This window comes from Nyctereutes procyonoides, unplaced genomic scaffold (assembly GCF_905146905.1).
Source record: "Nyctereutes procyonoides isolate TBG_1078 unplaced genomic scaffold, NYPRO_anot_genome, whole genome shotgun sequence".
Classification (NCBI taxonomy): Eukaryota; Metazoa; Chordata; class Mammalia; order Carnivora; family Canidae; genus Nyctereutes; species Nyctereutes procyonoides.
Genome location: NW_026575020.1, coordinates 52,569,814 through 52,584,738, shown reverse-complemented (window position 1 = coordinate 52,584,738; position 14,925 = coordinate 52,569,814). Strand labels below are relative to the sequence as shown.

At 55.6% G+C, this 14,925-nt stretch overlaps 1 protein-coding gene across 1 annotated transcript; it reads right to left on the bottom strand.

Annotated features, from left to right (window-relative positions):
• Positions 1–503: 503 nt before the first annotated feature.
• SOX9 (SRY-box transcription factor 9) lies at positions 504–6,461 on the bottom strand. Its single transcript, XM_055336065.1, has 3 exons — positions 5,478–6,461; positions 4,223–4,476; positions 504–3,561 (listed from the first exon to the last, which is right to left on the bottom strand). The coding sequence occupies exons 1-3, from the start codon at positions 5,906–5,908 to the stop codon at positions 2,705–2,707; spliced, it is 1,542 nt and encodes a 513-aa protein (XP_055192040.1). The 5' UTR covers positions 5,909–6,461; the 3' UTR covers positions 504–2,704.
• Positions 6,462–14,925: the final 8,464 nt, after the last annotated feature.

The window sequence follows — 14,925 nt, the reverse complement described above, 5'->3', positions numbered from 1 at the left end:
AATGAAACAGACTTCCCTCCAGTCCTCTTCGAAAACTTTTATTTTGGCCTCTTCTGCCTTTTACAATGGACACCCCTCGTTGGTCTGTGTTCATAATAATAGAAAGTTTGCTCCATTAAATTCAGACAGGCAAGTCACCCCCTCTGGCATTCCGCCTACTGACAAGCTACTGATTTCAGGTCTAATATTCTCCTCCGACTTCCACAGGGGAACAGCTTTTGCCCCGAAGCATAAGGCTGTTGATACCACAACAGACATTTTTGCCTGTGCAAGCAAATAATTGTCTAGATGACCTATCAGGGTGACACTTTCCAAGATTCTTCCGCGTAGATTTTTGGGGACACAGCCTTTTCATCAGTGCCAACTTCAGGATCACCAAAGTGCACGTAAAATAATGAGACTATAACGGTGATCAATAAGTAACCATCTCTTTGGGGCCTCAATGCTTCAGATCGTCCTTCGAAGGGGAGAATGGGGCTTGAATAAGTCAGTCCACAGGGCCGTTTTCTTTTTAATGCAATGTATATTTATTGTAAACAATAATATACAAAAAAAAAAAGAAAGAAAAAAGGAAAGATGAGTTCACAGAGAGAACAAAAGGTTTGGGGGGGAAACAAGCAAAACAAACAAAACACAAACACAAACCAAACCTTACCTAAGGACAAAATATGATTTAAATGCCAGGTTTCTTAAGTTACAGAAATATTTTTTTAAAGATCTGCTTTTATACAGAAATTGAAAGATGCCATATTATAAGAGTGCTTTAAGATTTTATTCTACTGACTTCTAAAACTGTTAATATATCTTTTTTTAAATAAAAAAAAAAAGTTTGCTGTCTTTTTTAAAAAGCAATCCTCAAACTCTCCAGCCACAGAAAGAATTAAGAATTCAGGTCTCTCGGTGGGCTGATCCCCTCCTCCTTTCCACTCTCTCTCCAAGAGAACATGCAGGGGAGTATCCATGACACATGCCAGCATTGTTTTGTGTCAACACACACACACACACACACACACACACACACACACACACACACACAAATTTAGGCAGCCCAAAGATCTGTGGCAGAAAAACACTGAAAATGACTCAGTGATACACTACATTTGCAACCTCTCATTTGTACAAAAAAGAGAAACAAGTTTCCAGTTTGTTTTCAACAAAACAACAAAGAAAAAAAAAAAAGGACAGACAAAAAGGCATGTATATTATACAAATCTAGGACAAGAAATCCAAAGAAACTTGCTTTTAATAATAATAAAAAAGATTAAAGAGATAAATAAAAAAAACTGGTTACAGTTAAGAACATAATTTAACAGATGACCATACCCTTTGAGGAAGGCTCCAACAACCTATTTTAAAGAAGGTAAGATTAAAAAAAAAAAAAATTAAGAGAAAGATTTTTTTTTTTTAAATGAAAACCTCTCCTTACAAAATAAATAATTTTAGCACGTGGAATGTCTTGAAGGTTAACTGCTGGTGTTCGGAGAGGCACAGGTGACAGCATAAGGGAGAGGGCTCTAGCATCTGTGTCCCACATGGGGCTGGCGCAGGCAACCAGGGGGCAGTGTGCTGGGGCACTTATTGGCTGCTGAAACATTCCCAGAACAGATTTCATCTCCTTTGCTTGGTTTTCACGTCTTAAGATTGCAGCAAACAAGCAAATGCAGGAGGAAATGCACTAAAAGAGAGCACAAGTATTTTCCAGCAGCACGGTTTTAAGGCTCAAGGTATTTTCTCTTGTTTAAAAAATATATATATGATAAAGCTTACCAAATGCTTCTCTAGACTATGGTTTACTTCCATTATTTGCAAAATAAGGCCTTTATTTTTTCTTTCTAAGGCAGCTCCTCCATGAGTCAGAAAGCCTGAGGAATTAAGCAAAGCTAACCCCCAAAACTGATCACATAACACAAATTCGTGTTTTTTTTTATGTTAATACAACACACACACGCTTTTTTTTTTGTTTTTTTTTTTTTTTTTTTTCTGTAAGAGAGCGCACATCTGTACAAAAATACTCTGGTTGCAGGAAAAGCTAGGGCACACTGTTCGACTAAGTAGTTTTTAGCTGTTGGAAAAATAAGAGCATTTAATTTCTTTATCTAAAAATATGTATAAATCCCCTCAAAATGGTAATGAATCATACACAGTACATACTAAAAATATTTAAAATAGAGAATATTCCTCACAGAGGACTTTTTTTTTTCTTTAATTACTGCTAAAAAATAATTACAAAGTCCAAACAGGCAGAGAGATTGAGCAAACTGGTCACACGATTCTTATTTATCCTCCATGCTCGCTTTGAAGAAGAAGAAGAAGAAGAAGAAGAAAAAAAAAAAATAAGTTTTCAAGTTCCATTTCTTATCGACTCCACGGGTCCATCTGGCCACACGAGTGGCCTGGCCACTGGTTTTTGCAACGACGACGGTGGTAAAATGCGTTTGGAGAGCTAAACGCTTGTTTCTGTCTTGGGAATCTGGGGTAGGAGTTGCCTTTAGCTTAAGTGTCTTTAAGGAGTAAGGAAAACAAAACGCAACACACACACACACACACACACACGTGCGCACACACACACACACACACACACAAAAACCCAAAAAAAAAAAAAAAGAAAAGAAAAAAAGGTCCCAAGGAGAATTCTGGTTGGTTCTTTTATTTCTTCGGTTCTTTCTAGGATCATCGCGGCCACCCTTGGTGCAAGGCCTCCTCCTCAAGGTCTGGTGAGCTGTGTGTAGACAGGCTGTTCCCAGTGCTGGGGGCTGTGCGTCTGCGGGATGGAGGGGACCCCGGAGGTGTCGGCGATGGGGGTGTACATGGGCCTCTGCGCGGGGTTCATGTAGGTGAAGGTGGAGTAGAGGCTGGAGCCCTGGCCCGCCGCGTGGCTGTAGTAGGAGCCGGAGTTCTGGTGGTCAGTGTAGTCGTACTGCGAGCGGGTGATGGGCGGGTAGGACGGGCTGTAGTGCGGGAGGCTGAAGGGGCTGTAGGCGATCTGCTGCGGCGAGTGCTGCTGCTGCTCGCTGTAGTGGCTGGGGCTCAGCTGCTCCGTCTTGATGTGCGTTCGCTGGGCCTGGCCCGGCTCGCTGCTCAGCGGGGTCAGCGTGTGCGCCGCCTGCGGCTGCGGGGGCGCGGGCTGCGGCTGCGGGGGCGCCTGCGGGGCCTGCGGGGGCGCCTGCGGGGGCTGCGGGGGCGCCTGCGGGGGCTGCTGCGGGGGCGGCGGCGGCGGCGGCGGCGCCTGCTGCTTGGACATCCACACGTGGCCCGCGCCCGCCGGGGTGGCCGCGGTGCTGCTGATGCCGTAGCTGCCCGTGTAGGTGACCTGGCCGTGCGTGGCCGGCACCCCGGGGTGCCCGTTGGGCGGCAGGTACTGGTCGAATTCGTTGACGTCGAAGGTCTCTATGTTGGAGATGACGTCGCTGCTCAGCTCCCCGATGTCCACGTCGCGGAAGTCGATGGGGGGCTGTCGGCCCCCCTCGGGCAGGGGGCGGCCCTCGCGCTTCAGGTCAGCCTTGCCCGGCTGCACGTCGGTTTTGGGGGTGGTGGGGGGCGTCGGCGGGCCCTGGGATTGCCCTGCGGGCGGTAGAAGAGAAGCGCGGCGCGGGGGGGGGGGGGGAAGGTCAACCACAAGGGCTGCGCCAAGGGCCCTAATCTTAGGAGCCCTCCTGGGACCCTCCCCTCCGAGCTCAAGAGCTCCAGCGTCTCATGGACTCGCACCCGCGCGGGAGGGAGGCGCGCTGCACCGGAGATAAGTCGCCAAATGATTAACCCGCAGGTACACACTCGGGCGACCTCCTTTTATCAGGGGGAGGGTCTGAGGCCCCGAGGGTCGGGGCGACCAAACTGCTACTGGCGGAAGAGCCCTGTGTGTGCTTTTGGGGTGGCGGGGCGAGAGGAGGAGGGAGACGTCCTGTGAAGCTGTAAAGGCATTTTCCCCCCCCTCGCAATAAAATTCATGGGCTGGGATGGAAAGGTTGGGCTTGGGGAGGGGGTGCGTGTGCGTGTGTGCGCGCGCGCAGGGGCTTCGCAGCGGTGGCGTTTGGAGGCGGGGGGCAGGGGGGGCCCCGGCTGCAAGGGGAGAAGGATCAGGGGTTAGGGGCAGTTCTTCCCTCCCCCCCCCCCCCGGGGAGCGCAAAGTCCCAAAGCAACGGAGCCTCCTCCGTGCAGACCCGGGGCTGTGCCAGTCGGGGGGGCCGCCGGGCGCTTAGCCCGGGGCTGGGGCGGGAGGACTCACCCGAGTGCTCGCCGGGGGAGTGCACCTCGCTCATGCCCGAGGAGGAGTGCGGCGAGTCGGCCTGCAGCGCCTTGAAGATGGCGTTGGGGGAGATGTGCGTCTGCTCGGTGGCCTCCTCGGCCTCCGCCTGGCCGTTCTTCACCGACTTCCTCCGCCGCGGCTGGTACTTGTAATCCGGGTGGTCTTTCTTGTGCTGCACGCGCAGCCGCTCCGCCTCCTCCACGAAGGGCCGCTTCTCGCTCTCGTTCAGCAGTCTGCGGGCGGGGGAGGGGGCGCAGAGGGGAACGGGGGAGGAGGGGGGGGTTGTGCTGTGAACCGGAGGGGGAGGTGACCCCGACCGCTCGGCCTGTGCGCGCACCACCCCTTCCTCCCTTCCTGCTTCGCAGCCGCTGCTGCAGCTTGTTAACTCCTCTTCCATTAGAAAGAAAGGAGGAAAGAAAGAGAAAAAAGGAAGAAAGCAAAGAAAAAAAGAAAGGAAAAAGCAAAGCAAAGAAATAAATCTCGGCTCTTTGAGTGGGACCTGAGCGGGTCACCCTCCGCCCCGCCCTCTCTCCTCCTCGCCTAGTTTGGAAACCCTGGAGATGAAAACAGCTCTCCGCTGCTCGGGCTCGGGCTCGAAGCGCCCTCGCTACTGTCGTTAGAACGCCCCCCCCACCCCGCGCCCCAACACCCTTAACCATCTCCAAAACAAAACAAAACCACTTAATCGTCAAGGAGCTCCTCCTGCACTGCACCCCCCCTCCACTTGCGCCCCCCCTCCCATTCCTGCCGGCGTCCCCTCCAGCACCCCACCACCCCAACACCCCAATCCCATCTCCTTGGCTGGAGGGCTGCAAGAGAGAGAGAGAGAGAGAGAGAGAGAGAGAGCGCACTTGGAGCGAGAGAGGGGCTGACCTCACTTCCCACCCAGCCCCCCACTTGGGATCGAACTTCACTGCCACAGGAGATAGGGCTGGCCGCCCCCTCCCACCGCGTCTCCCACAAGCGGTCTCCCACCCTCCGGCCCACCCCCCCCACCATGCCCTCCCCCCTCCCCCCTCCCATCCAAGAACTTTGTCAAACTCTGGGCCAAGTTACACTTCGTCCTCTCCCCCCTCCTTCCAACCCCCCCCCACCCTACCCCACCCAGCCTGCCGGTCCCGGACCGGCAACCCCCTCCTGCTGGGAGGCGGGGCGCGCAGAGTGTCCGGGCCAGCGCCCCCCCGCCCCCGCCCGCGCCCGCGCCGCGGAGCCCACCCGGCCGCGCCAGCCCTACCTCCAGAGCTTGCCCAGCGTCTTGCTGAGCTCGGCGTTGTGCAGGTGCGGGTACTGGTCGGCGAGCTTCCTGCGCGCCGCCTGCGCCCACACCATGAAGGCGTTCATGGGCCGCTTGACGTGCGGCTTGTTCTTGCTCGAGCCGTTGACGCGCACGGGCATGGGCACCAGCGTCCAGTCGTAGCCCTTGAGCACCTGGCTGACGGCCTCGCGGATGCACACGGGGAACTTGTCCTCCTCGCTCTCCTTCTTCAGGTCCGGCTCGCCCTTGGGGAACGTGTTCTCCTGGGGCCGCGTGTTCTCGGTGTCCGAGCCGGAGCCCGAAGGGCAGGGCGAGCCCGCCGAGTCCTCGGACATGGTGGGGCTGGGGGCGCCGGACAGGCCCTTCTCCTGCTCGTCGGTCATCTTCATGAAGGGGTCCAGGAGATTCATGCGCGGGCCCGGGGCAGGGGGCGGGTGGCCGGGAAAGGCGAGAAGCCGCGGCGGCTCGGGGCGTCGAGGCGCGGGCTCCTCTCCCCTCGGCTGCCCGGACGCGGGGCGAGCGGCTCCCGGGGAGCCTGGCGCGTCCCGGGGCTGCGGCGGCGGCGGGCGCTCGGGGATGCGCGCGGTGGCCAGCCCGCAGCTGCCCGCTCGGGGTGGGGGGAGGCGAGCTGGAGAGGAGGAGGAGGAGGAGGAGGAGGAGGAGGAGGAGGAGGGGGAGCGAGAGAGCAAAGGCGAGGCGCTTGCACCCCTTCGCTTCTCCTCCCGCAGAGAAAAGTTCCTGGAGTGAATCGGGCAAGTCGCAGCGCCACTGAAGTTCCCAGTGAGTTTCAAGCTCCGCTCTCCGCTCCCCGACTCCCGGCCCCGGGGCTCTTTAATAACTCCTGCGCCTCACCTTAGAGACGGCCGGCCAATCACGGCCCGGCATTCCAGGGGTGGGCAGGCAGCTGATTGGACTGGATTTTGCGGGTAAGGCTCCGGGCTTGGGTGACGAAAGGCCGAGGGGAGGAGCGGGGAGGGGAGCGCTGCCTCTGGTCCGGCGCGGGGTTGGGGAGGGGGGGAGGGGGGGTGCAGCGGGGAAGGCGGGGGACCCGGGACGCCCAAGTGTGTGAGTCTGCGGTGCTCTCGTAATGTCAGAAGTGTGGTGCCGTCTCTGCACGAATTTTGCGCGCCTGCCTGCCTGCGCGCGTGTGCGCGCCCGTGTGTGTGTGTGTGTGTGTGTGTGTGTGTGCGCGCCCGCGTGCGCGTGTCTAGACTAGGCTCTGCCCCCACCCCCGGAGCATTTCTTTCCCCTGCTTTCTGCACGGTCCTCGAGGCTTAGCTGGAGCCTGTAGCGTTCGGAAAGCGCCGGCTCCGGAACGCGCAGCCAGCCCCGTGCCTGCGCCCGGAGCCTGCCCCCTCCGAAAGTGCTTAGAAATGGCCTTTTGAAGCAACTTATTTTGGCGACTCAGCGCCCGCCGGTCCTCCGTAATAATCCGCATAAATAGATTAGCACGCTCCGGTTCCCCCCGGGCCTGTGCGGCCGGTCGGGGGGTTCGGGTGCGCTCGCTCGCTCTTGCAAAGGGGAATCAATGGAAACCGAAGCTGGGTCCCCGCGGAGGCCGGCGGCCGCGGCGCAGTTAGCCCCGGAGCCGTCCCGCGCCGCAGCGACCTTGGACTCTGACAAGTCCTACTCCAGCCACCCCCCCCCACCCCGCCCCCAGCCCCTCCACCCCCACCCCAGAGCCCCCACCCCGCCACGCGGCTTAGTGACAGGCAACTGCTTTGACGCTCTTGCTTTTCACCTCCCGGCCGGCCGAGTCCACACTGTCAGCAGGGTCGCCGTTGGGAAGAGCTTGCAAAGGGCTCGGGCTTGCAAGGAAGGGACCCAAGCTTTGCGACTGTGCCATTCCCGGGCCGAGAGGCTGAGGCCGGTCACTCGGGTTGCAGAAAGGCCAGGCATGTGGGCACCACCGCGCGCAAAACACTCCACTTTGGCGGAGTCGTGCAGCTTCGCCGGCTCTCGCCCTCCTTTTCAGCACACCTGGAGGGGGAAGCTCCTGTGTCTCCTGACTGTAAGTCGGGTGCTTTTCCGACTCGCAGGCAGCTGGGAGTTCTGGGGGAGGGAGTGTGTGTGTGTGGGGTGGGGTGGGGTGGGGTGGGGATGGGGATGCCTCTGATGGATCTCAAGTGTGATTTGAGCACGACCTTTGTGTTTGCACCAACTTGCCTTTAGTGCCCGGTTAGGTATCACTTCTGGGAGAGAAGAAAAATCCTAACCTCCTGCGGGGTTACAGGTCTTCAGAGTCACAAATAAACGCGCAACTGTGGAGATCGCCTTATTTTAAACTACCCCCCCTCTCCCCCCCCCCCCACACACACCCTTTCTGGGTCTCCCAGATGTCCGCCTCGACTTAAATTCTTGTTATGGTGAACCGGCCCGCATCATAGCAAAGACTTGGTTCATTTCTGATTGCGGACACCTATTGCAAGATTTAAAAGAATGTTTTCCTGGAGGGGAAAAAAAAAATCTTTTTTTTTGTTTGTTTGTTTGTTTTAAATCTTGTTTTCTCTCATTTTCTTCCGAAGAAGTCGACATTTCTCATAGGAAACGGAACTCTTCAGAAGGTAGTAAGTCACTCACAACTACAGTTAAATGGTGTTTGCTTTTTAAACGAATGCAACTGACTCAGAGTGGATACAGATAGTATCCCATAGCTTGTTTACAAGTTTTAGAGCCCTCCATACAATCACCAGGTATTCATGGGTCCGAGAATATGCTGGAAAAGTAGAAGAACAACTTGGTCCTTTCTTGGGAGAAACAAGTCCCGCGTGGTAGCAACAGATTTCTGTGTCTTGGGGAGGGGGTCATTTGTGAGCACAACTCTGTGATTCGTAGACACCTGACCCCGGAGGACACTCAGAGTCCAGAACTTCGGGCAGAAATTTTAAGCAGGGCGTCTGTGTTTAGCTGCATTTTATTGTAATTCTCATGTTTACGGGGCTTAAAGGCACCGGAGACTGTGTCTTTAAGATATTTTTGCAATATTTCTCTAAATATTTGTCAAGAGAAGTACATCCACGTGAATAGATATGTAACGCAATTACGTAACGGGAGATACATAATCTATCGAGTTTCAAACCATAAACCTGCAGGGCTTCGTATATGCTTCTGTCCATTTGGTGCAAACACTTTGTATTCCTGTTATCTTCTCGAAAACTTGTGATAAACAATCGGTGGACTTTTAAGATGCTGCAATTTTCAACTGTAACCGGAGGGGGCGCCAAAAGCCCAGAAACTGCCCAACTCCCAGAAACTGCAGAAAAACGTAGATGGTGGTGGTGGTGGTGGTGGGGAGCTCCCCTCAATCAGGACTGCTTTTGCTGCTGAGATTTATCTCTGCAGAAATTCCTACTCGATGTTTCCCTCCTGTTCGGATTCACCTCTGGGCAGCCCAGTTAGAGAGGAACTGGGAGGCGTGTGTGTGTGTCTGTAGGGAACCTGGCAAGAAGAAGAGCCTTCAAGGTGCCTGACGTTCCTAAGTCTGCACAGGACGGGGACACCAGGTCCAGAAGAAGGACCCCAGTCTCCCAGATACCAGACGTTGCCCTCTGCGCGGTGTGCCAGGACCAGGCCAAGCCTGACTCGTGGACACCCCTGATCCGCCCTGTATTTCTGCAGGGGGGGGGGCCCTAGTGCCAACTCCTCCCCCCGTCCCCAACCCTTCAGGGGTTCGGTTCGGTGTGAGTTTCTCGGGTCGCCCCTGACCTCTCCTCCGCGCCCCAGGAGGAGGTCGGCGACCGGCGACCGGAGGACCGGTGTCAGAGGGAGCCCGAAGGAAGGGAACCCATGCTCAGTGTTCAGATTACAGATCGGGAAACTGAGGCTGGGTGGGCCCAGTTTCAGGCAGAGCATTGCCGAGAGCCGAACGCGTTGGGCTCGTCGTTCTCGTGGGGAGGAGGCTGGCAGCCGAGGCCGCTTCCCAAGTGCGCGCGTTCCGACCCCGGCTCTGGGCGAGCGCCCCGAGGTCAGCCGCGCGCAGGAGGGACTCGGAGGCGCAAGGAGATCCCGAGGCGGACCTCGGTTTCCCGAGGTCCGGGATCACCCCTCTCCACCCCCTCCTTCCCCAGCCCCCCCGCCTCTCAGCGACTGGGGCCGGCGCCGGGTTCAATTTCCCCAGCCGGGGCCGCCGAGCTCCCTCCGCGTCTACGCGGGCGCGGAGTCCGGAGCCCAGGGATGTTGGCTTACTGCGAGTTTCTCGGGCTCCGCGCCCGCGGTGCGAACACAGCGCACGGGGGGGGGGGGTTCCGTCTCCGGATGGGGGTGGGCGAAGGGGGTTCCCTGTTACCCGGAGCATCAGGAACCATATGACCCCGCTCTCCAAAATTTCCTAGCAAACGTGGGGAGCGCGTCTGAATCCGTCTTCAGGAGGGGTGCATGGTCCAGAACTCGGTGGGGCTGAGCTGCAGAGTCCCCCGAGGACCTCAGCCCCGGGGCATGCTCTTGGAGAGGTGCTCAGGGATGCGCACACCCCTTCTCTCCGTCAATCCCCTGGGGCCCGGTTCCCCGGGGTTTAAAAGACCCCAGTGCCCTCCAGCGGGACCCCGGGGTCCCCAAGCACCCCGCTCCCTGCAGCCCCTCTGGAACGAGCCCTTTCCCCAGGGCGGGGGGGGGGGGAGGGTGCTGGGGACGCCTTTGGCGGCGGCTCTTCTCTTGGAGCGGCGGGTCGGCCCCGTCTCGGCGCACAGGTGGCCTCCGTCCTAGGTGCGCAATAAGTACCTGTGGCCGGCCCAATAAAGGTGACCTTTGGACATTTTGCCCGAGTGGGCGTGTGACCCGTCGCAGGCCTCCGGAGCTCCCAGCAAGGGTTCCGCAAACGCATGTGACTCTCACGGCCCGACGTGTGGATTTCTCCCCAAACGGGCGCCCCACCTGGGGAGGATTATCCGACCCGAGTCACCTCGGACTGTCGAGCCCCCGCGCCCCTGCTGAAACTGTAGGCCAAAAAGGGGGCTTTCCGTTTTCTTCCTTTTTCTGTTTTCTAGCAGAAAGAGGAGTGAGGAGGACCGGGGTGCTGGGTGAGGGAGGCGGGACCCGGCAAAGCGCTCCAGGGTGACCTGGGCGGTGGCGGGGCCGCGGGCGGCTGTGGCCCAGCAGGGCGCCCGGGGGTGCGGATGGGAGCCAGAGCCGGAGACCAGTCGAGCTGGCTCCTCCAGGACTGAGTAGCTGAGTAGCTGAGGGGGAGGGGGGGGCGGTGGTGGGGTGGGAGTGGGAAGTCTCAGTTCCAAAGGGACTGTGCTTCCAAAGGGAGTGCGTGCCTGTGTGTTTGCCCCCCTTTCCTTTTCCGAAAATATGTCTGTAGGTAGGGTACTGGGCAGGCGCGCGTCATTCGAATTCCCTCAAAGCATCCCTAGAACAGCCTGGAAATTTCCTTAGGCCAGGTTTTATTTTTCCCTCCCCAGTGTTCCTCTTTCATGCATTTTTCTTTTGAAGCTGCCTATGCCTTGCTGATCTAAAAATATAGGTGAAATAAGTGTTCAATGCAGCGGTGCTTCATTTGCAGCCGCCTGCACCGGGCCCAGGGGCTCCCTTCAGCACCAAGAGCTTCCTTTGCACTTTCTGGGCTCGCACCTGCGCCTCCTTCTTCTCCCCTCGGGCCCTTTCTGTAAAAGGGGGGGCGTTCAGTCCCAGGGAGGATGTGGGGCAGAAAAGAGCAGAGATTTCTCAGCACAGTCTTGTGTGAGTCTCCCAGGGTAGCCTGGGCTCTATAGCCGTGACCTCATCTCAGGCGGAAGGGACTCTAATCAGCTACTCCCACTAAGATGCCCTGTTGGGTGGGTTATTATGTGGGGTCTTTATCAATCAGAGAAAAATGTTTCCATCAAACCACAGAAAAGGGAAAAATGTTCTTAAGAAATAATTCCAAAGGTAACTGTCAGAATTAAAGACGAGTTGTCTTGTGACTTTCTTGCAAGCCTTTTCTCTCTCACCCTGGCCCTCCATTCGGGGCGGGGGGGGGGGGCAGAGCACATCTTCTGGGGTTACTGGAACCTGTAGAGTCACCGAGGCAAACTGGGTGTCCTGCAGCTGCTAACTGTGCGGGGCTTTGCAGCAGCATGAGCCAGAAGCCCGGTGGCCTGACTTCGGGTGGGAGGTCCGGTGGCAGCAGCTCCTTCTGCCCCGGGACCCGGGAGGGGCCGAGGCCACGAAGTCAGCCCCCAACTTTGGAGTTTCCTGGAGGGTGATGTCCTAATGCGGAGGGCCCTGTCTGCGGAGGGGGCTCCGAGCTGTGACATCACAAAACAACCTGGGAAGTGGGGGCTGCAGTGGGGGGACCTGCGGTGGGGACCCCTGGGCTGCCTACAATGTCCTTGTTTATTTCCAATTAATTTCTTGGTGCGGCTTGCTGTCTGCAAGCCTGCGGGAGAGACACTGTTATTACCCGATTCCATTCCGGGTTTGTTTGAAGGGGAAGCCAGGGCCGCCTCTGGAAGTCTCAGCTTTGAATAGGCAGATAGGGAATTTTGAGAAAGTCGGGTGTTTTCCCCCTTTTCCTGCATTTTCCCCCATTTCTCTTTAACCTCTTTTCTCCCGAGACCCTTTCACTGGTGTAAAAGGCGTAAGTGGAGTCTTAAATGCCCTTCCCCTCCCCTTACACCTCCTCCTCACTTTTTTTTTTTTTAATGAAAATGACATTTGGCCAGGCAAAGAAGAGAAGGACAGTTTTTGTTTGTTCCTTCCACCTCCCTTAAATCCCCAGAAGCTCTCACTGCGTCCCTGTTACTATCTTTAGAACACAATGTATTTACGTCCAACCGGGAAGGGAGGCTTGTTTGCTTTCACACTGAGTCCTAGCCCTGGAACTTGCTTCTCCCCCAGCATCCAGATTGGCTGAAATGCAAGGGAAGGCCCAGCAGAGCACAGTCTGGACAAGGTATGGGCTGTTTGCAGAAACGGCTTCCCTTTGGGGTGCTCCGAAAGCTCACAAAATTGTCAGCTTGGGTTGGCAGTGGACTGTCTTTTTACCCTCGTGTGCCTTAATATCCACGTGCAAAGCGGAGACAAAAAAGCAGTTCCTGCTATAAATTAGGGATAAGGTCCCCATAGATTCAATCATCAGGGCATTGATTATTCTTTAAAAGAGAAGGTACAGTCTCAGAGGGCCCTGAATGTAGGCATCTTTCCCTTAAATTCTTCCCTGGAGCGATGGAGACACCTCTCGGGGTGACATGTCTCTCTCAGCAACTAGGAGAAAAGGTGGTGTCTGGCTAGGGTGGATATTCCTATAGGAAAGGAAGGCACACTCGGTGGTCTCGGCACAGACACTGACCCCAGGCATTCACCGAACCCCCCTGCCCCCAGGGTCCACTTCTACCCGGGGCGGGGGGGGGGGTCTCTGGGACAAAGTGTCCGGAGGGAGCCCAGAATCTAGTTTTCCTCCGAACCTCAACTACACTAACGTCATGAGGAATCATAGGCAGCAGATGCTTGTGGATTTTGAGGCACGGGTGACCCCAGAAGGAGGATCTGGAGCAGGACCTGGAGCACCCTGGGGGATGTGCCTGAGAATTGGCTCCGGGGCTCAGACGATGAAGTACAGTTGCGGGTGGAGAAAGTACAACCCAGCGGAGACATCTTGTCGTTCTTCCACTTGTCATCTGTCGCCTGGTTCGCTCAGCACAGATCATTCTCAGCGCCTGCCCTACAAAGCAGCTCAGCAAATACATTTGCGGGCCTTACTATGTGCCCCTGCATCCAAAGGGGACAACGTGAGGTCTCTACTATTACTGTCTTCATGTCCGGTTTCTGCCAGAATTCAGCCTCTGTCCACCCAATACCCCCATGTTTGCCCCCCTGGGCATTTTGTGTCCCGAGACCTTCTTTCTCTGCCTCTACCAGGGATTTCTATTTCCTTGCTCCAAAAGAGTGTGCGGGTCACAGAGAGAGCTGCCTCCCCTCCCATCCTTGGGCCTCCATCAGAGTGCTGAGGGGAAGGCTGAGCAGGAGGGAGGAGAGGTCCCCCAGCACCTGGCTTAATGGCAGATTCCTTTCCATCCCTTTCCTGGGCCCCAGAAGTCACCTCTCGTCTTCCATCTCTGGTCATGCTGTGCCGCTCTTTGCCTGAGCCATCACCTCCCACCCCCACCCCCACCCCTCCTCTTTCTTGGTCCAAGCCCAGAAATGCCTTGTAGTGTGTGGTACGCTTCACTCTCTCTTTGGGGGACATCTGCCAACCAGCACAGTGGTGATGACAGTTTCCAGATGATTTTCCAGGAGCAAAGAAATCTTCTGAGGGAGGAGAGAGTGGCATTGGCCAAACGCTGAGTGGGCTGAACATTGTGGTTCCGGAAGAGGCCCAGGGAGGTGGAGCTTTGTGGGGCTCCAGGATTTCTTTTCTCCCTCTAGATCCTGCCTAAAGCCAGAGTCACTAATTGCTTTTTATTTTCCTGGCACTTAGGAGGTACTCTGGATTCTGACTCCCCTTCAGGAACTTAGGCCTGAGGAAAGCAGGGCTTCAGGGTGATATCGGTGGGGACCTCTGCCTCCAAGCTTACCTGTCTCAGCTCAGTGGAGCCTGAGACCTGCTTCAGCCAACTTTTGGGCTAGTTCCGTCCAGATCAGATACAGGATGGAAGGAACGCTCATCTACCCCCTTCTCGTGTCCTTGCACTTGCTTCCCCAGCCCAATTTTACTTCTGCCAAGGACGCTTTGATTTTTCAGTCAGACCAACCAGGAAGTGGGAGTGAGGTTGCCTCCGAGACTTAAGAATGAGTTCGGGGAAACGGTTAGATTCTCTTTTGATTCTTAAAAATTCCAAGCAATGTTCCCTTAGAAGGAAAGAGTTATTATTATAATTGCTCGTGCCTAAGAGCATCCCTGACTCCTCAAGTCTCTTCCATGTCCTTTGGCTGTTTCTTAATGATCCATGGTTGGAACTAGCCCTGGCTTCCTAGACTGATGCACTGGCTTCTTCCCCCTTCTTCAAGATTTTCCTTTCTACGGTACTGGGGAGCCTTCCGTACAACCCTTTCTCCCAAGTACTCCTCTCTCTTTCGAGGGAAGGGCATCTGTTCCAATAAAAGCCGCCCTCACCTACCTTTGTCTTAGAAAAGACGTGAAGCTCATTCAGACTATAGAGTAAATGACTATTAAGGGTCAGTATATTCTCAGTCCAAGAGGCAGCCAGACCCTGGTAGGGAAAGGAGATCCAGTTCAAATGTCGCTCTCCGTGGGGACTTGACGTCTCTCTAAGAAAAGATCTTTGCCCCTGTCTCTGTGTGTCCTTATAACATTTTGTTCATGCCCTTTCATGCTGTCATTTGTCTACTGTGAGTATGTGCTCAGTGCAGGAATGAATGATCAAAATTTAACCAAATCAATGAATGCCTAGTGACACATTTCAGCTACCAGGCACAGAGTGGGATACCTAGGCCAATTAGATGAGATGGCTTTGTGGCTTCCCTCAAATGTGTCCTGTAGATGGCTATC

Bases quoted from the DNA above. Each gene is read 5' to 3' on its own strand.
- SOX9 (XM_055336065.1), bottom strand. From the start codon at position 5,908: ATGAATCTCCTGGACCCCTTCATGAAGATGACCGACGAGCAGGAGAAG. The intron at 4,477-5,477 runs GTAGGGCTGGCG...CCCCGCCCGCAG, and splicing joins ACGCTGGGCAAGCTCTGGAG to ACTGCTGAACGAGAGCGAGA. The intron at 3,562-4,222 runs GTGAGTCCTCCC...TACCGCCCGCAG, and splicing joins CTCCCCCGGCGAGCACTCGG to GGCAATCCCAGGGCCCGCCG.